A 20,148-nucleotide genomic window follows, 5' to 3' on the forward strand; every position below is an offset into this window, starting at 1 on the left:
ACGTAGGGCCCAGTCAGCATAATAACACGTAGGGGCCCAGTCAGCATAATAACACGTAGGGCCCAGTCAGCATAATAACACGTGAGGGCCCAGTCAGCATAATAACACGTAGGGCCCAGTCAGCATAATAACACGTAGGGCCCAGTCAGCATAATAACACGTAGGGCCCAGTCAGCATAATAACACGTAGGGCCCAGTCAGCATAATAACACGTAGGGCCCAGTCAGCATAATAACACGTAGGGCCCAGTCAGCATAATAACACGTAGGGCCCAGTCAGCATAATAACACGTAGGGCCCAGTCAGCATAATAACACGTAGGGCCCAGTCAGCATAATAACACGTAGGGCCCAGTCAGCATAATAACACGTAGGGCCCAGTCAGCATAATAACACGTAGGGCCCAGTCAGCATAATAACACGTAGGGCCCAGTCAGCATAATAACACGTAGGGCCCAGTCAGCATAATAACACGTAGGGCCCAGTCAGCATAATAACACGTAGGGCCCAGTCAGCATAATAACACGTAGGGCCCAGTCAGCATAATAACACGTAGGGCCCAGTCAGCATAATAACACGTAGGGCCCAGTCAGCATAATAACACGTAGGGCCCAGTCAGCATAATAACACGTAGGGCCCAGTCAGCATAATAACACGTAGGGCCCAGTCAGCATAATACAGAGCTGATCGCAAGAGCGAACAGTTCAAATCTTCAGATAAAGTAAAGTAGACATAAAGAGCACAGTGCCATGCAGTAACAGTGTGTGGCCAGTAGGTGTCAGTGTTGTTCCTTACATACCTGCAGATACTGGGAGAGCTGGAAGAGTTCCTGAGAGTACATAATGGGGGTGTTGGCCGCAACCTGCAGGAGGAGGAGGACACACACACACACACACACACACACACACACACACACACACACACACACACACACACACACACACACACACACACACACACACACACACATCAGGTAAGACAGGGACACTGGGTCTACGCACACACCTGAACACACACCTTATCAGGCAGCCTACTACCTAGGCTCATCAACTGGAAAGGGCAGCGAGATCGCGACATGCTCACAACCTACTCAGAGTGAAATAATAACAAGTGAAATTTCATGTATTATGATAAATAGGTAGGGAGGGCCGTGCCAATTTTCCTGACTAGCTGGATGTCACTGTTCCAGCCAATATGTGCCTTGGTGTATGAATAGAGCAGGGCAGCATCCCGGGGTATGAATAGAGCAGGGCAGCATCCCGGGGTATGTATAGAGCAGGGCAGCATCCCGGGGTATGTATAGAGCAGGGCAGCATCCCGGGGTATGTATAGAGCAGGGCAGTATCCCGGGGTATGTATAGAGCAGGGCAGCATCCCGGGGTATGTATAGAGCAGAGCAGTATCCCGGGGTATGTATAGAGCAGAGCAGTATCCCATGTATGTAGAGAGCAGGGCAGTATCCCGGGGTATGTATAGAGCAAGGCAGCATCCCGGGGTATGTATAGAGCAGAGCAGTATCCCATGTATGTAGAGAGCAGGGCAGTATCCCGGGGTATGTATAGAGCAGGGAAGTATCCCGGGGTATGTATAGAGCAGAGCAGTATCCCATGTATGTAGAGAGCAGGGCAGTATCCCGTGTATGTATAGAGCAGGGAAGTATCCCGGGGTATGTATAGAGCAGAGCAGTATCCCATGTATGTAGAGAGCAGGGCAGTATCCCGTGTATGTATAGAGCAGGGAAGTATCCCGGGGTATGTATAGAGCAAGGCAGCATCCCGGGGTATGTATAGAGCAGGGAAGTATCCCGTGTATGTATAGAGCAGGGAAGTATCCCGGGGTATGTATAGAGCAGGGCAGCATCCCGGGGTATGTAGAGAGCAGGGAAGTATCCCGGGGTATGTATAGAGCAGGGCAGCATCCCGGGGTATGTAGAGAGCAGGGAAGTATCCCGGGGTATGTATAGAGCAGGGCAGCATCCCGGGGTATGTAGAGAGCAGGGAAGTATCCCGGGGTATGTATAGAGCAGGGCAGCATCCCGGGGTATGTAGAGAGCAGGGAAGTATCCCGGGGTATGTATAGAGCAGGGCAGCTCCCGGGGTATGTAGAGAGCAGGGAAGTATCCCGGGGTATGTATAGAGCAGGGCAGCATCCCGGGGTATGTAGAGAGCAGAGAAGTATCCCGGGGTATGTATAGAGCAGAGCAGTATCCCGTGTATGTAGAGAGCAGGGCAGTATCCCGGGGTATGTATTGAGCAGGGCAGTATCCCGGGGTATGTATAGAGCAGGGCAGTATCCCGGGGTATGTATAGAGCAGGGCAGTATCCCGGGGTATGTATAGAGCAGGGCAGCATCCCGGGGTATGTATAGAGCAGGGCAGCATCCCGGGGTATGTATAGAGCAGGGCAGCATCCCGGGGTATGTATAGAGCAGGGAAGTATCCCGGGGTATGTATAGAGCAGGGCAGCATCCCGGGGTATGTATAGAGCAGGGCAGCATCCCGGGGTATGTATAGAGCAGGGAAGTATCCCATGTATGTAGAGAGCAGGGCAGCATCCCGTGTATGTAGAGAGCAGGGCAGTATCCCGGGGTATGTATAGAGCAGGGAAGTATCCCGGGGTATGTATAGAGCAGGGCAGCATCCCGGGGTATGTATAGAGCAGGGCAGCATCCCGGGGTATGTATAGAGCAGGGCAGCATCCCGGGGTATTTGGAAATAGCCACAGGATGGTTTTTCAATACTGTCAAAACAATTTTCACTTTTGTGCAACACGTTAGGAGATTAGATTCTTCATTTCACCTGTCAAATTTTTCATTATGAAACTTAGCGGTAGTCCGCAGTCATGTGGTGCTTGTTTACAAGCACACAATGACGGATCCAATTTATTATGGATCCCCATTAGTTCCTGCCAAGGCAGCAGCTACTCTTCCTGGGGTTTATTATGGATCCCCATTAGTTCCTGCCAAGGCAGCAGCTACTCTTCCTGGGGTTTATTATGGATCCCCATTAGTTCCTGTCAAGGCAGCAGCTACTCTTCCTGGGGTTTATTATGGATCTCCATTAGTTCCTGCCAAGGCAGCAGCTACACTTCCTGGGGTTTATTATGGATCCCCATTAGTTCCTGCCAAGGCAGCAGCTACTCTTCCTGGGGTTTATTATGGATCCCCATTAGTTCCTGCCAAGGCAGCAGCTACTCTTCCTAGGGTTTATTATGGATCCCCATTAGTTCCTGCCAAGGCAGCAGCTACTCTTCTTGGGGTCCGTCAAAATTAAGGCAGTTAAACAATTTTAAAAACAATACAATATATTCAGAACAGATTTCACAACACACTGAGTGTGTGCCCTCAGGCCCATACGCCACTACCACATATCTACAACACAAAAGCCATGTGTACATGTGTGTATAGTGCCTATGCTATCGTGTGCGTTTGAACACGTCTGTGCCTATGTGTTGCTTCACTGTCCCTGCTGTTCCATAAGGTGTATTCTTTTATTTAATAATCTGATTCTACTGTTTGCATCAGTTACCTGATGTGGAATAGAGTTCCATGTAGTCATGGCTCTATGTAGTACTGTGCGCCTCCCATAGTCTGTTCTGGACTTGGGGACTGTGAAGAGACCTCTGGTTGCATGTCTTGTGGGGTATGCATGGGTGTCTGAGCTGTGTGCCAGTAGTTTAAACATACAGCTCAGACATGCATATTCATGTTTGCAATGTGGGTACATCCATCCAAGGGATAGCCGTGCTGCCCTGTTCTGAGCCAATTGCAATTTTCCTAAGTCCCTCTTTGTGGCACCTGACCACACGACTGAACAGTAGTCCAGGGGCGACAGAACCAGGGCCTGTAGGACCTGCCTTGTTGGTAGTGTTGTTAAGAAGGTAGAAACTAGGGTCTGTAGGACCTGCCTTGTTGATAGTGTTGTTAAGAAGGTAGAAACTAGGGCCTGTAGGACCTGCCTTGTTGATAGTGTTGTTAAGAAGGTAGAAACTAGGGTCTGTAGGACCTGCCTTGTTGATAGTGTTGTTAAGAAGGTAGAAACTAGGGCCTGTAGGACCTGCCTTGTTGGTAGTGTTGTTAAGAAGGTAGAAACTAGGGCCTGTAGGACCTGCCTTGTTGGTAGTGTTGTTAAGAAGGTAGAAACTAGGGTCTGTAGGACCTGCCTTGTTGATAGTGTTGTTAAGAAGGTAGAAACTAGGGCCTGTAGGACCTGCCTTGTTGATAGTGTTGTTAAGGTAGAAACTAGGGCCTGTAGGACCTGCCTTGTTGATAGTGTTGTTAAGAAGGCAGAGCAGCGCTTTATTATGGACAGACTTCTCCCCATCTTAGCTACTGTTGTATCAATATGTTTTGACCATAACAGTTTACAATCCAGGGTAACTCCAACCAGTTTAATCAGCTCAACTTGCTCAACTTCTACATTATTTATCACAAGATTTAGTTGAGGTTTAGGGTTTAGTGAATGATTTGTCCCTAATACAATGCTTTTAGTTTTAGAAATATTTATGACTAATTTATTCCCTGCCGCCCATTCTGAAACAAACTGCAGCTCTTTGTTAAGTGTTGCAGTCATTTCAGTCGATGTAGTAGCTGACGTGTTTAGTGTTGAGTCATCCGCATACATAGACACTCTGGCTTTACTCAAAGCCAGTGACATGTCGTTAGTAAAAATGGAAAAAGGAGCCTAGACAGCTGCCCTGGGGAATTCCTGATTCTAACTGGATTGTGTTGGAGAGGCTTCCATTAAAGAACACCCTCTGTGTTCTGTTAGACAGGTAACTCTTTATCCACATTATAGCAGGGGGTGTAAAGCCATTATAGCAGGGGGTGTAAAGCCATTATAGCAGGGGGTGTAAAGCCATTATAGCAGGGGGTGTAAAGCCATAACACATAAGTTTTTCCAGCAGCAGACTATGATCAATAATGTCAAAAGCCGCACTGAAATCTAACAAGACAGCCCCCACAACCATTTTATCATCAATTTCTCCCAGTCAGTCATTTGTTTAAGTGCTTGTTGAGTGTCCTTCCCTATAAGCGTGCTAAAAATGTCTGTTGTCAATTTGTTTACTGTGAAATAGCATTGTATCTGGTCAAATAATGTTTTCTTGAAGTTTACTAAATGGTTGGTAACAGGTTGATTGGTGTGCTATTTGAGCCAGTAAAGGGGACTTTACTATTCTTAGGTAGCGGAATGACTTTAGCTTCCCTCCAGACCTGAGGGCACACACTTTCTAGTCGGCTTAAATTGAAGATGTGACAAATAGGAGTGGCAATATCGTCTGCTATTATCCTCAGTAATTTTCCATCCAGATTGTCAGACCCAGGTGGCTTGTTTTAGTTGATAGACCATTTTTTTCACCTCTCCACACAGACTTAACGGAATTCAAAAGTTACAATTCTTGTCTTTCATAAAATGGTCCGATATAGTAGGATGTGGCGTCAGCGTTTGTTGCTGGCATGTCTGAAGGTGTCAAAGTTATCTATAAAAGTGACTCCAGCAGAGCTAGAGTAGTCTTTCAGCCAGATGTGTAACACCAGCAGTTTGCTGAATCTTTCACACCCAACGATGGTACTGGACATGAAATTATTGGCCATTTTTTTGGAGTCTTTTAAAGCTAAAATCAGTTCTTTAAAATCCTTTTTCAAAATGTTCTGAGTTAGTCCATGTGGGGTCAAACGACATGAGCTCCCGGCATCTGTCCTAGAACAGTCAGAAGCAGCCTTGTGATGTCCTGTACTCGTGCTCCTGTGTAGAACAGTGTTTTTACCTTGGGAACCGAGATATTTCACACCATAGAGCTGCCTATGATGACAGCTGGTGATGCTGAATGGGCCGGTCTCTCAGGAAGCCTCACGGTCTGATGAGGCTGGGAACTCAGAGGATCTGAACCCGAGGTAGAAGCCACCGGAGAAGGAGACAGAACCGAGGACGAAGATGCAGGTACCTCCGGATCCGATCTTAAAGCCCACAACGAAGGCGGCGCCAGAACCTCTGGATAAAGGGCCCCCCCCCCGTTGCCAGAGGAGGCTTTCTTCGACTTCCACGGCGAGTGACGTACCTCCATAACTGGTTGGTTTGGTCGAGAACAGCTCCGTTCTCCAGGGGATGGAACCCTGCCAGCCAGTTGGCTGTGGAGAGCTGACACTGCGGCGAAACTTAAACCAGACCAGAGCGGCGTCCGGGGTGGAAGAAAAAAGTAGGCGGGCGAGGGTTCCCCAGTAGATTGTGTAGGTTTGCTACTTGCTTGCTAAGAGTAGCCACTCTGCAAGCAAGTAGTTGCTACATTTAAAGTCAGCGAGGTCCACATCGTCCAGGAACAAAGCAAAGTAAACACAGCTCCTGCAGCACTGGAAACGTTCAATAGCGGCCTCCATTTGAGATCGCCGAGCCAGCTAGGCTAGGCTGGGCTTTCACGTCTCTCCCCCTATGCGGAAACTGGCAGGATCCCGGGACAGATAGCAGCGCTCACAGCAATTTAGCCCAACAGAGCCGTAGGATCCAAAATAAAAGTATTTCAAAACGATGTCAGATTTAAACCGAAGTCTGTAGTTCAGGTTTTAGCGTTTCAACAACAACAAACGTACATCTGATGACGTGCAGACAAGGTGTGATGCACATCACACACACACACACACACACACACACACACACACACACACACAAACAGACGAATCCGCCTACCTTATCAACAGGAAGTGGTAAAGGTGCTTGGATGACACTGTGGAGAGGACAGAGATCAGAGTTCAGTTCAGGAGGATGATAAAGCGCATTCAACAGTTTATAACAAACAACAGTAATTCAACGTTTAACATAATAGTCTGAATGGCTATTCAACACTGAACTAAAATAGAAAACGCAACATGTAAAGTGTTGGTTCCATGTTTCATGAGCTGAAATACAAAGATCCCAGAAATGTTCCAAATGCACAAAAAGGGTATTTCTCTTAAATTTAGTGCATACATTTGTTTACATCCCTGTTAGTGAGCATTTCTCTTTTGCCAAAATAATCCATCCATCTGCTTGGTCTGGCATACGAAGAAAGTGATTAAACAGAATGATCATTACACAATTGAACCTGCGAACAATAAAAAGGCCACTCAAATGTGCAGTTGTGTCACAGAACACAATGCCACAGATGTCTCAAATTTAGGGAACATGCAATTGGCATGCTGACTGCAGGAATGTCTACCAGAGCATTGGATGTTCATTTCTCTACCATAAGCCGCCTCAATTGACGTTTTTAGAGAATTTGGCAGTACGTCCAACCGGCCTCACAAGCCACTGCATCACAAAGCCCTGACCTCAATCCTATAGACAATTGTGGGCAGAACTGAAAAAGCGTGTGCGAGCAAGGAGGCCTACAAACCTGACTCAGTTACACCAGCTCTGTCAGGAGGAATGGGCCACAATTCACCCAACTTATTGTGGGAAGCTTGTGGAAGGCTACCCGAAAAGTTTGACGCAAGTTAAACAATTTAAAGGCAATGCTACCAAATACTAATTGAGTGTATGTAAACTTCTGACCCACTGGGAATGTGATGAAAGAAATAAAAGCTGAAATAAATCATTCTCTCTACTATTATTCTGACATTTCACATTCTTAAAATAAAGTGGTGATCTTAACTGACCTAAAAACAGGATTAAATGTCAGGAATTGTGAAAAACTAAGTTTAAACGTATTTGGCTAAGATGTACGTAAACTTCCGACTTCAACTGTACATACAGGGGGTTCCGGGACAGAGTCAATGTGCGGGGGGTACAGGTTAGTCGAGGTAATTTGGAGTGACTATGCATAGATAATAGATAATAAAAGTGAATAGCAAAACAGCTCTGGTCCTCTATGCATTCATTCTAAACAGTGAGTAGCAGCAGTGTAAAAACGGGGGGGGTCAGTGTAAATAGTCTAGGTGGCCATTTGATTAATTGTTCAGTAGTCTTATGGGGGTAGAAGCTGTTAAGAAGCCTTTTGGTCCTAGACTTGGCACTCCGGTACCGCTTGCCGTGCGGCAGCAGAGAAACAGTGTATGACTTGGGTGGCTGGAGTCTCCAACAATTTTTTGGGGCCTTCCTCTGACACCGCCTGGTATAGTTGTCCCAGATGTCAGGGAGTTTGGGCCATTCTTACTACCCTCTGCAGTGCCTTGTGGTCAGAGCCCGAGCAGTTGCAGTACCAGGCAGTGATGCAAGCGGTCAGGATGCTCTCGATAGTGCAGCTGAAGAACTTTGAGGATCTGAGGACCCATGCCAGGGAATAGGTTTTGTCGTGCCCTCTTCACAATTGTCTTGGTGTGTTTGGAAAATGATAGTTTGTTGGTGATGTGGACACCAAGGAACTTGAAATTCTCGACCCGCTCCACTTCAGCCCAGTCGATGTTAATAGGGGCCTGTTCGGCCCTCCATTTGCAGACTGAGGTGTTTAGTCCCAGGGTCCTTAGCTTAGTGATGAGGTTTGGTGGAACTATGGTGTTGAATGCTGAGCTGTAGTCAATTAACAGCATTCTCACGTAGTTGTTCCTTTTGTCCAAGTCAGGTGGGAAAGCGCAGCGCGGATCGCGATTGAGATTGCATTATCTGTGGATCTGTTGGGGCGGTATGCGAATTGGAGTGGGTCCAGGGTTTCAGACATTCTTCAAACAGCCACCCTTTGCACACTGTTGGCATTCTCTCAACCAGCTTCACCAGTAATTCCAACAGTCTTGAAGGAGTTCCCACATATGCTGAGAACTTGATGGCTGCTTTTCCTTCACTCTGCGGTCCAACTCATCCCAAACCATCTCAAGTTGGTTGAGGTGGGGGATTGTGGAGGCCATGTCATCTGATGCAGCACTCCATCACTCTCCATCTTAGTAAAAATAGCCCTTACACAGCCTGAAACGGTGTTGGGTCATTGTTCTGCTGAAATACAAATGACAGTCCCACTAAGACCAAACCGGATGGCGTATCGCTGCAGAATGCTGTGGTAGCCATGCTGGTTAAGTGTGCCTTGAATTCTAAATAAATCACTGACAGTGTCACAGCAAAGCACGTCCACAACATCACACCTTCTCTTCCATGCTTCACGGTGGGAAATACACGTGGATATCAGCTCACCCACACAGAGTCTCACAAAGATGAAAATCACCAATTTGGACTACTGACCAAAAGGACACATTTCCACCGGTCTAATGTCCATCGCTCGCGTTTCTTGGTCCAAGCAAGTCTCTTCTTCTTATTGGTGTCCTTTAGTAGTGGTTTCTTTGCAGCAATTCGACCATGAAGGCCTGATTCACGCAGTCTCCCCTGAAACAGTTGATGTTGAGATGTGTCTGTTACCTGAACTCTGTGAAGCACTCATTTGGGCTGCAATTTCTGAGGCTGGTAACTCTAATGAACTTATCCTGTGCAGCAGAGGTAACTCTGGGTCTTCCTTTCCTGTGGGAGCCAGTTTCATCACAGCGCTTGACGGTTTATGCGACTGCACTTGAATAAACTTTCAAAGTTCTTGAAATGTTCTGTATTGACTGACCTTTGTCTTAAAGTTATTTTATTTTACCTTTATTTAAAAAGGCAAGTCAGTTAAGTGTGTATGTTTATACTGTGTTATTATTTAGTTACCTAGTAAATAAATAATTAAACCAATGTGTAGTGCTGAACCACAAGTAAAGGTTGGGTTTTTTTGCAAATCCAAGATTACGACTGTTCAGAATGATGATATGATAAGAGGTTATAATTAATACGTTGCCTGTTTTATGGTTGTGATGGTAAAGAGCATTAGCATTTAAAACAACAGCTCTCGTGGTGCCCCAAATACCTAATGAGTTAATTGTTAAATGATTAATAAAAAATTAAACATTAGATAAGTCATCAGATGAATGAAAGTAAAAAGTCACAACACCATAGAGGATGGTAAAGTGTCAACATCTGTTGAGATCATGGAAGCCGCTCTAAATGCAACTGGATCCAAATACACCTCAAACTCAACTCCTCGACGTCGTGCCGTCTCCTAACCCGGAGACTCCTCGACGTCGTGCCGTCTCCTGACCCGGAGACTCCTCGACGTCGTGCCGTCTCCTGACCCGGAGACTCCTCGCCGTCTCCTGACCCGGAGGACTCCTCGACGTCATCCCGTCTCCTGACCCGGAGACTCCTCGCCGTCTCCTGACCCGGAGACTCCTCGCCGTCTCCTGACCCGGAGGACTCCTCGACGTCATCCCGTCTCCTGACCCGGAGACTCCTCGACGTCTCCTGACCCGGAGACTCCTCGCCGTCTCCTGACCCGGAGACTCCTCGCCGTCTCCTGACCCGGAGACTCCTCGCCGTCTCCTGACCCGGAGACTCCTCGCCGTCTCCTGACCCGGAGACTCCTCGCCGTCTCCTGACCCGGAGACTCCTCGCCGTCTCCTGACCCGGAGGACTCCTCGCCGTCTCCTGACCCGGAGACTCCTCGCCGTCTCCTGACCCGGAGGACTCCTCGACGTCATCCCGTCTCCTGACCCGGAGACTCCTCGACGTCATCCCGTCTCCTGACCCGGAGACTCCTCGACGTCTCCTGACCCGGAGACTCCTCGACGTCGTGCCGTCTCTTAACCCGGAGACTCCTCGCCGTCATCCCGTCTCCTGACCCGGAGACTCCTCGACGTCGTGCCGTCTCTTAACCCGGAGACTCCTCGCCGTCTCTTAACCCGGAGACTCCTCGACGTCTCCTGACCCGGAGACTCCTCGACGTCGTGCCGTCTCCTGACCCGGAGACTCCTCGACGTCGTGCCGTCTCTTAACCCGGAGACTCCTCGCCGTCTCCTGACCCGGAGGACTCCTCGACGTCATCCCGTCTCCTGACCCGGAGACTCCTCGCCGTCTCCTGACCCGGAGACTCCTCGCCGTCTCCTGACCCGGAGACTCCTCGCCGTCTCCTGACCCGGAGACTCCTCGCCGTCTCCTGACCCGGAGACTCCTCGCCGTCTCCTGACCCGGAGACTCCTCGCCGTCTCCTGACCCGGAGACTCCTCGCCGTCTCCTGACCCGGAGACTCCTCGCCGTCTCCTGACCCGGAGGACTCCTCGCCGTCTCCTGACCCGGAGGACTCCTCGACGTCATCCCGTCTCCTGACCCGGAGACTCCTCGACGTCCTATCGTCTCCTGACCCGGAGACTCCTCGACGTCATCCCGTCTCCTGACCCGGAGACTCCTCGACGTCTCCTGACCCGGAGACTCCTCGACGTCGTGCCGTCTCTTAACCCGGAGACTCCTCGCCGTCATCCCGTCTCCTGACCCGGAGACTCCTCGACGTCGTGCCGTCTCTTAACCCGGAGACTCCTCGCCGTCTCTTAACCCGGAGACTCCTCGACGTCTCCTGACCCGGAGACTCCTCGACGTCTCCTGACCCGGAGACTCCTCGACGTCGTGCCGTCTCTTAACCCGGAGACTCCTCGCCGTCTCCTGACCCGGAGGACTCCTCGACGTCATCCCGTCTCCTGACCCGGAGACTCCTCGACGTCATCCCGTCTCCTGACCCGGAGACTCCTCGACGTCATCCCGTCTCCTGACCCGGAGACTCCTCGACGTCATCCCGTCTCCTGACCCGGAGACTCCTCGACGTCTCCTGACCCGGAGACTCCTCGACGTCTCCTGACCCGGAGACTCCTCGACGTCGTGCCGTCTCTTAACCCGGAGACTCCTCGCCGTCATCCCGTCTCCTGACCCGGAGCCTCCTCGACGTCGTGCCGTCTCTTAACCCGGAGACTCCTCGCCGTCTCTTAACCCGGAGACTCCTCGACGTCATCCCGTCTCCTGACCCGGAGACTCCTCGACGTCTCCTGACCCGGAGACTCCTCGACGTCGTGCCGTCTCTTAACCCGGAGACTCCTCGCCGTCTCTTAACCCGGAGACTCCTCGACGTCATCCCGTCTCCTGACCCGGAGACTCCTCGACGTCTCCTGACCCGGAGACTCCTCGACGTCGTGCCGTCTCTTAACCCGGAGACTCCTCGCCGTCATCCCGTCTCCTGACCCGGAGACTCCTCGACGTCGTGCCGTCTCTTAACCCGGAGACTCCTCGACGTCGTGCCGTCTCCTGACCCGGAGACTCCTCGACGTCGTGCCGTCTCCTGACCCGGAGACTCCTCGACGTCGTGCCGTCTCCTAACCCGGAGACTCCTCGACGTCGTGCCGTCTCCTGACCCGGAGACTCCTCGACGTCGTGCCGTCTCCTGACCCGGAGACTCCTCGCCGTCTCCTGACCCGGAGGACTCCTCGACGTCATCCCGTCTCCTGACCCGGAGACTCCTCGCCGTCTCCTGACCCGGAGGACTCCTCGACGTCATCCCGTCTCCTGACCCGGAGACTCCTCGACGTCATCCCGTCTCCTGACCCGGAGACTCCTCGCCGTCTCCTGACCCGGAGACTCCTCGCCGTCTCCTGACCCGGAGGACTCCTCGACGTCATCCCGTCTCCTGACCCGGAGACTCCTCGACGTCATCCCGTCTCCTGACCCGGAGACTCCTCGACGTCTCCTGACCCGGAGACTCCTCGACGTCGTGCCGTCTCTTAACCCGGAGACTCCTCGCCGTCATCCCGTCTCCTGACCCGGAGACTCCTCGACGTCGTGCCGTCTCTTAACCCGGAGACTCCTCGCCGTCTCTTAACCCGGAGACTCCTCTTAGTCATCCCGTCTCCTGACCCGGAGACTCCTCGACGTCGTGCCGTCTCTTAACCCGGAGACTCCTCGCCGTCTTTTAACCCGGAGACTCCTCGACGTCATCCCGTCTCCTGACCCGGAGACTCCTCGACGTCTCCTGACCCGGAGACTCCTCGCCGTCATCCCGTCTCCTGACCCGGAGACTCCTCGCCGTCTCCTGACCCGGAGACTCCTCGACGTCATCCCGTCTCCTGACCCGGAGACTCCTCGACGTCATCCCGTCTCCTGACCCGGAGACTCCTCGACGTCATCCCGTCTCCTGACCCGGAGACTCCTCGACGTCTCCTGACCCGGAGACTCCTCGACGTCGTGCCGTCTCTTAACCCGGAGACTCCTCGCCGTCATCCCGTCTCCTGACCCGGAGACTCCTCGACGTCGTGCCGTCTCCTGACCCGGAGACTCCTCGACGTCATCCCGTCTCCTGACCCGGAGACTCCTCGCCGTCGTGCCGTCTCCTGACCCGGAGACTCCTCGACGTCGTGCCGTCTCTTAACCCGGAGACTCCTCGCCGTCTCTTAACCCGGAGACTCCTCGACGTCATCCCGTCTCCTGACCCGGAGACTCCTCGACGTCGTGCCGTCTCCTGACCCGGAGACTCCTCGACGTCGTCCCGTCTCCTGACCCGGAGACTCCTCGCCGTCATCCCGTCTCCTGACCCGGAGACTCCTCGCCGTCATCCCGTCTCCTGACCCGGAGACTCCTCGACGTCGTGCCGTCTCTTAACCCGGAGACTCCTCGCCGTCTCTTAACCCGGAGACTCCTCGCCGTCATCCCGTCTCCTGACCCGGAGACTCCTCGACGTCTCCTGACCCTGAGACTCCTCGACGTCGTGCCGTCTCCTGACCCGGAGACTCCTCGACGTCCTATCGTCTCCTGACCCGGAGACTCCTCGCCGTCATCCCGTCTCCTGACCCGGAGACTCCTCGACGTCGTGCCGTCTCCTGACCCGGAGACTCATCTACATACATGACCAGCCCTCTTCCTTCCATATTCTGTCACACCTGAACACCCTCTATGTTTAGGGAATCTGAAATGTTTTCATTACATCACCAATTTCTGCCCTGGATGATCGATGAATTTTTTTTTTAAGCAGGAATCTGTAATTGCAGATTAGGATATTTGGCAGAGAGTGGGACGCTTTTGTATATTCTGCTTTCTTTATTGCAGTTAAGACTCTTCTACATGACTGATAGTTTTGGTAGGCCTGATAGATGCACCCTCGGCCAGCCTGGATTCCTCCGGGACGGCTTCTAGTTGGCAGAACATGGTTTTTAAAGACACTTCTTCTCGTTGATGTGATGAACCAGAGGTAAGTTTCCTGAGATTCCATAGGAAATCTGGTAAGTAGTCAAATATTTGTGGTGGCCATTTCACTTAACTGACCACATAGACAATACTAATATACTGTAACTGTCCACCAATAATAGATGGATGGGTAAAGTAGAAAGAGATATATTTTTTTTAAACTACCACCATAACTTGGTAATCTTGGGCAAATTAATGAATTTTCTAATTAGTTCAATACCTTGTTGATTTCCTACTAAATTTGATTAATTCCATTTCATTGTCTGTTTATTCCGAGATTCCGTCCGCATTCTGCGCAACAGATTTCATAGGGCCCTACACTCCCTGAGGGTTTTAAATAGTGTTGTCGAAGTCTGAGCCAGCAGAGGGAGGGAGAGGGATAGGCCTCTTGCTGCAGCCAGCCAGCCAGCCAGCCAGCCAGGCCTCATACTGCAGCCAGCCAGCCAGCCAGCCAGCCAGGCCTCATACTGCAGCCAGCCAGCCAGCCAGGCCTCATACTGCAGCCAGCCAGGCCTCATACTGCAGCCAGCCAAGCCTCATACTGCAGCCAGCCAGGCCTCATACTGCAGCCAGCCAGGCCTCATACTGCAGCCAGCCAGCCAGCCAGCCAGCCAGGCCTCATACTGCAGCCAGCCAGCCAGGCCTCATACTGCAGCCAGCCAGCCAGCCAGCCAGGCCTCATACTGCAGCCAGCCAGGCCTCATACTGCAGCCAGCCAGCCAGCCAGCCAGGCCTCATACTGCAGCCAGCCAGGCCTCATACTGCAGCCAGCCAGGCCTCATACTGCAGCCAGCCAGGCCTCATACTGCAGCCAGCCAGCCAGCCAGGCCTCATACTGCAGCCAGCCAGGCAGCCAGGCCTCATACTGCAGCCAGCCAGGCCTCATACTGCAGCCAGCCAGCCAGCCAGCCAGCCAGGCCTCATACTGCAGCCAGCCAGCCAGCCAGCCAGCCAGGCCTCATACTGCAGCCAGCCAGGCCTCATACTGCAGCCAGCCAGGCCTCATACTGCAGCCAGCCAGGCCTCATACTGCAGCCAGCCAGCCAGCCAGCCAGCCAGCCAGGCCTCATACTGCAGCCAGCCAGGCCTCATACTGCAGCCAGCCAGGCCTCATACTGCAGCCAGCCAGGCCTCATACTGCAGCCAGCCAGCCAGCCAGGCCTCATACTGCAGCCAGCCAGCCAGGCCTCATACTGCAGCCAGCCAGGCCTCATACTGCAGCCAGCCAGCCAGGCCTCATACTGCAGCCAGGCAGCCAGGCCTCATACTGCAGCCAGCCAGGCCTCATACTGCAGCCAGCCAGCCAGCCAGCCAGGCCTCATACTGCAGCCAGCCAGGCCTCATACTGCAGCCAGCCAGGCCTCATACTGCAGCCAGCCAGGCCTCATACTGCAGCCAGCCAGGCCTCATACTGCAGCCAGCCAGGCCTCATACTGCAGCCAGCCAGGCCTCATACTGCAGCCAGCCAGCCAGCCAGCCAGGCCTCATACTGCAGCCAGCCAGGACAACACACGGTTTTCCTGAGGCTCATGTCATAAAGGTCTTTATAGATTCCAGTCCTGAATGGGTATTATTTCTCTCTGCTGGCTGAGTGACTACAACCCGCTGCTGAAGCATGGTCTGGGTGGCTGGCCTGTTTCCACACGCTTTCCATGTGGTTACAGTTGGCAAATCAGACCTCTCCTGTGATGGAGCCAAGGCAAAGAGAGAGAGAGAGGGAGAGAGGGAGAGAGGGAGAGAGGGAGGGTGAGTGAGTGAGAAAAAGGAGGGGGCGAGAGGTCTGGTCTGCCAAGGGAAACATTATGTGGGCAAGTCATGTGTCCCATAACCACACACACCTTGTAAAACACAAGCAAACAAACACATCCTTAAACAGTCTACTGTACTACACATGGGCTCTAAGAGGAGACCTCATCCAGTCTACTGTACTACACATGGGCTCTAAGAGGAGACCTCATCCAGTCTACTGTACTACACATGGGCTCTAAGAGGAGACCTCATCCAGTCTACTGTACTACACATGGGCTCTAAGAGGAGACCTCATCCAGTCTACTGTACTACACATGGGCTCTAAGAGGAGACCTCATCCAGTCTACTGCACTACAGAGGAGAGGAGACCTCATCCAGTCTACTGCACTACAGAGGAGAGGAGACCTCATCCAGTCTACTGCACTACAGAGGAGAGGAGACCTCATCCAGTCTACTGCACTACAGAGGAGAGGAGACCTCATCCAGTCTACTGCACTACAGAGGAGAGGAGACCTCATCCAGTCTACTGCACTACAGAGGAGAGGAGACCTCATCCAGTCTACTGCACTACAGAGGAGAGGAGACCTCATCCAGTCTACTGCACTACAGAGGAGAGGAGACCTCATCCAGTCTACTGCACTACAGAGGAGAGGAGACCTCATCCAGTGTAATTCAAATTGTTGCCAGCAGCACAGTTGCAGTCACCAACCCTCCGGATAATGTAAAAACAGTTAACAAGCTTTGCTTGGGCAAGTAAAATGGTCAGATTGAGCTGTTCCCTCATTTGTCTGGAAGTAGCTAGCAAACGTTAACCAGTTAGCTTGGGGGTGCAGTCAGGTCAGAACGCTCGGATCAACCCTACTCCTCGGCCAGAGCGTCCAGTGTGCCCTCAGACTTTACAAACACCCAGAGCGCACTCTGAGCACACACTGGCACTCCAGAATGAACACACCCATAATATAAACCAGCCTTTAGTCTTGAAATCTTTGGTCGTTTAGCCTCACATGTGAATCCTTAAAGAGATGGGTGGGGCTAAAGCTGAAGAGGGTGTGAACGATGCTGAATGGGTGGAGACAAAGAAGAGCTCTCCAGTAGGTGTACCAAAACATTCCAGGGCCATTTTTCTCAAAAGTGAGGTAACAAGTTCATCAACTATCAAGGCAGAATGACTTTCCCCATTGTTTCCTCAACTGCAGCGTACGATACCATTTTCTAGCTCTGAGTCTCTACTTTTATCCAATGTAAAAAGCACCACTTCAAATTTTACTACATAATCGAGCCAGTCATCACAATTGGCAATTAAAAAAAAAATTGTTTTTATATATACATGTAATCCAGTTTGTGTCATGTTAATTTAGATGTTTCTCCATGTAATCCAGTTTGTGTCATGTTAATTTAGATGTTTCTCCATGTAATCCAGTTTGTGTCATGTTAATTTAGAAGGTTTTTCCCCCCCATTTAATTCTGCAGGGTACATTTTTTATTTTATTTAATCTGTTTTGTTCCGTGTGAATTCGGTTCATGTTCATTTGGCTTTTTGAGAAACAAAGAGAGATCTCAGCATGTGGTCTGTCAGAGATATCAGATGTATTAGGGTTACGAAATATAAAATATGACTTTCTGGATATAAATGTTAATTACATGTTAGAGAAAGACCCCCATTGAATTATTCAGTTGATGGAGAATCATATTTGACGGTGTAAAATGTATTTTACACCTGGGCAGACACCGGGAATTATACAGTCAGTTTTCCTAGTTGTTTGCCTGACTAGTATTACTAAAGTACTTACTCTGATCGTCGTCGTGCCTCCGAGCCGTCCGGCAGAAACAGCTTGATTGTAGACACTATGCAGCCATGGGTGACTGCAACACAGCCACAGAACACGCTTCATTATACACCCTCATGTCACGACCCATTCCTACAGCGCATTCGGAAAGTATTCAGACCCCTTGACTTTTTCCACATTTTGTTACCTTATTCTAAAATGGATAGTTATTTTCTCATCAATCTACACAATACTCCATAATAACAAAGTAAAAACAGGTTATTAGAAACGTTTGCAGATGTACAAAGAAAATGTAAAACATTTTTTTTTATGTAACTGTAAACACATTTTTTTTAAAACAGGGCAAAACAATGTCACAGTCTCTGACAAGGCAAGATGAACAAGGCATCCGCAAGTCACATTCAATAAGAAACAATAGTCATTAACCTTAATGCCCCCCCCCCCAAAGAACACAAAGAAATGCTCATCCAGCCCTTAAGTCACCGGGGGGGGGGGTCAAATACAAACCGATTTTGGTTTTAATATGAATTCCATCAGAGGATGGACTGTTTAAAGTGAGACCCGGAACGGAGCCCAAGCCTCATAAAACAGTTTGGGGTTCCCACAAGTCTAATTTCAGAGAGCACAAAACTCCCACCGAATATTTACAAGATGGAGGAACTGCCATCTTCCAGTTCTGGAGTATTAGCCGTGTAGCTAAAAGAGTTGCGTTCTTGACAGGGGGGTACCTACGGGCAGTACTACAAAAAGGGCTGCAAGAGGAGGCGGATCTATTAGTGTCATATACAGTTGAAGTCAGAAGTTTACATACAGTTAGGTCGGAGTCATTAAAACTCGTTTTTCAACCAGTCCACAATTCTCTTGTTAACAAACTATAGTTTTGTCAAGTCGGTTAGGACGTCTACTTTGTGCATGACAAGTAATTTTTACAACAATTGTTTACAGACAGATTATTTCACTTATAATTCACTGTATCACAATTCCAGTGGGTCAGAAGTTTACATACACTAAGTTGACTGTGCCTTTAAACAGCATGGAAAATTCCAGAAAATGATTTCATGGCTTTAGAAGCTTCTGATAGGCTAATTGGCATCATTTGAGTCAATTGGAGGTGTACCTGTGGATGTATTTCAAGGCCTGAAGGTACCATGTTCATCTGTACAAACAATAGTACACAAGTATAAACACCATGGGACCACACAGCCGTCATACCGCTCAGGAAGGAGACACGTTCTGTCTCCTAGAGATGAACGTACTTTGGTGCGAAAAGTGCAAATCAATCCCAGAACAGCACAAAGGACCTTGTAAATATGCTGGAGGAAACAGGTACAAACGTATCTATATCCACAGTAAAACGAGTCCTATATTGACATAACCTGAAAGGCCGCTCAGCAAGGAAGAAGCCACTGCTCCAAAACCACCATAAAAAAGCCAGACTACGGTTTTCAACTGCACATGGGGACAAAGATTGTACTTTTTGGAGAAATGTCCTCTGGTCTGATGAAACAAAAATAGAACTGTTTGGCCATAATGACCATCGTTATGTTTGGAGGAAAAAGGGGGAGGCTTGCAAGCCGAAGAACACCATCCCAACCGTGAAGCACGGGGGTGGCAGCATCATGTTGTGGGGGTGCTTTGCTGCAGGAGGGACTGGTGCACTTCACAAAATAGATGGCATCATGAGGGAGGAAAATTATGTGGATATATTGACAGAGTACGGAGAAAAAAAATGTATGAAACGTATGAAATGTATGCATTCACTACTGTAAGTCGCTCTGGATAAGAGCGTCTGCTAAATGACTAAAATGTAAATGTAAAATCTCAAGACATCAGTCAGGAAGTTAAAGCTTGGTCGCAAATGGGTCTTCCAAATGGACAATGACCCCAAGCATACTTCCAAAGTTGTGGCAAAACGGCGTCAGGACAACAAAGTCAAGGTATTGGAGTGGCCATCACAAAGCCCTGACCTCAATCCCATAGAAGATATGTGGGCAGAACTGAAAGCGAGTGTGCGAGCAAGGAGGCCTACAAACCTGACTCAGTTACACCAGCTCTGTCAGGAGGAATGGGCCAAAATTCACCCAACTTATTGTGGGAAGCTTGTGGAAGGCTACCCAAAACGTTTGACCCAAGTTAAACAATTTAAAGGCAATGCTACCAAATACTAATTGACTGTATGTAAACTTCTGACCCACTGGGAATGTGATGAAATAAAATAAAAGCTGAAATAAATCATTCTCTCTACTATTATTCTGACATTTAACATTCTTAAAATAAAGTGGTGATCCTAACTGACCTAAAACAGGGAATTTTTACTAGGATTAAATGTCAGGAATTGTTAAAAACGGAGTTTAAATGTATTTGGCTAAAGTGTATGTAAACTTCCAACTAATTTATTCATAGTGGAGAAACAACCACACTGATGCAGATCACCCGTCAGTTACCAAGACCCTGTGATGAAATGGTGTAGGCTTGGGCAATATACTGGTTAAACCATACACCAGAGTATTTCAAAATGGACAATACCGTTTAAAATCATAAATACATTTGAGGCAGTGTGCATGATACAGAACTGCTTATAACTATGATGTGTAAGTATAAGAAATCTAAGAAGTGTCCAATTATATCCAACTCAGAGC

The 20,148-nt window shown here is 49.8% G+C and overlaps 1 protein-coding gene across 2 annotated transcripts in view; it reads right to left on the bottom strand.

Moving 5' to 3' along the window:
* The window catches only part of LOC106566258 (sarcolemmal membrane-associated protein), a 121,382-nt gene that overhangs the window by 80,626 nt on the left and 20,608 nt on the right, over positions 1-20,148 (bottom strand). For both annotated transcript variants that reach the window (XM_045691996.1, XM_045691995.1), the window contains exons 3-5: positions 17,513-17,585; positions 6,678-6,714; positions 798-860 (exon numbers count right to left, since the gene is read on the bottom strand). In XM_045691996.1, the coding sequence (XP_045547952.1) occupies positions 798-860; positions 6,678-6,714; positions 17,513-17,585 (173 nt within the window). The remainder of the gene's footprint in view (positions 1-797; positions 861-6,677; positions 6,715-17,512; positions 17,586-20,148) is intronic.

Source organism: Salmo salar, chromosome ssa12 (assembly GCF_905237065.1).
Source record: "Salmo salar chromosome ssa12, Ssal_v3.1, whole genome shotgun sequence".
In the NCBI taxonomy this organism is placed as follows: Eukaryota; Metazoa; Chordata; class Actinopteri; order Salmoniformes; family Salmonidae; genus Salmo; species Salmo salar.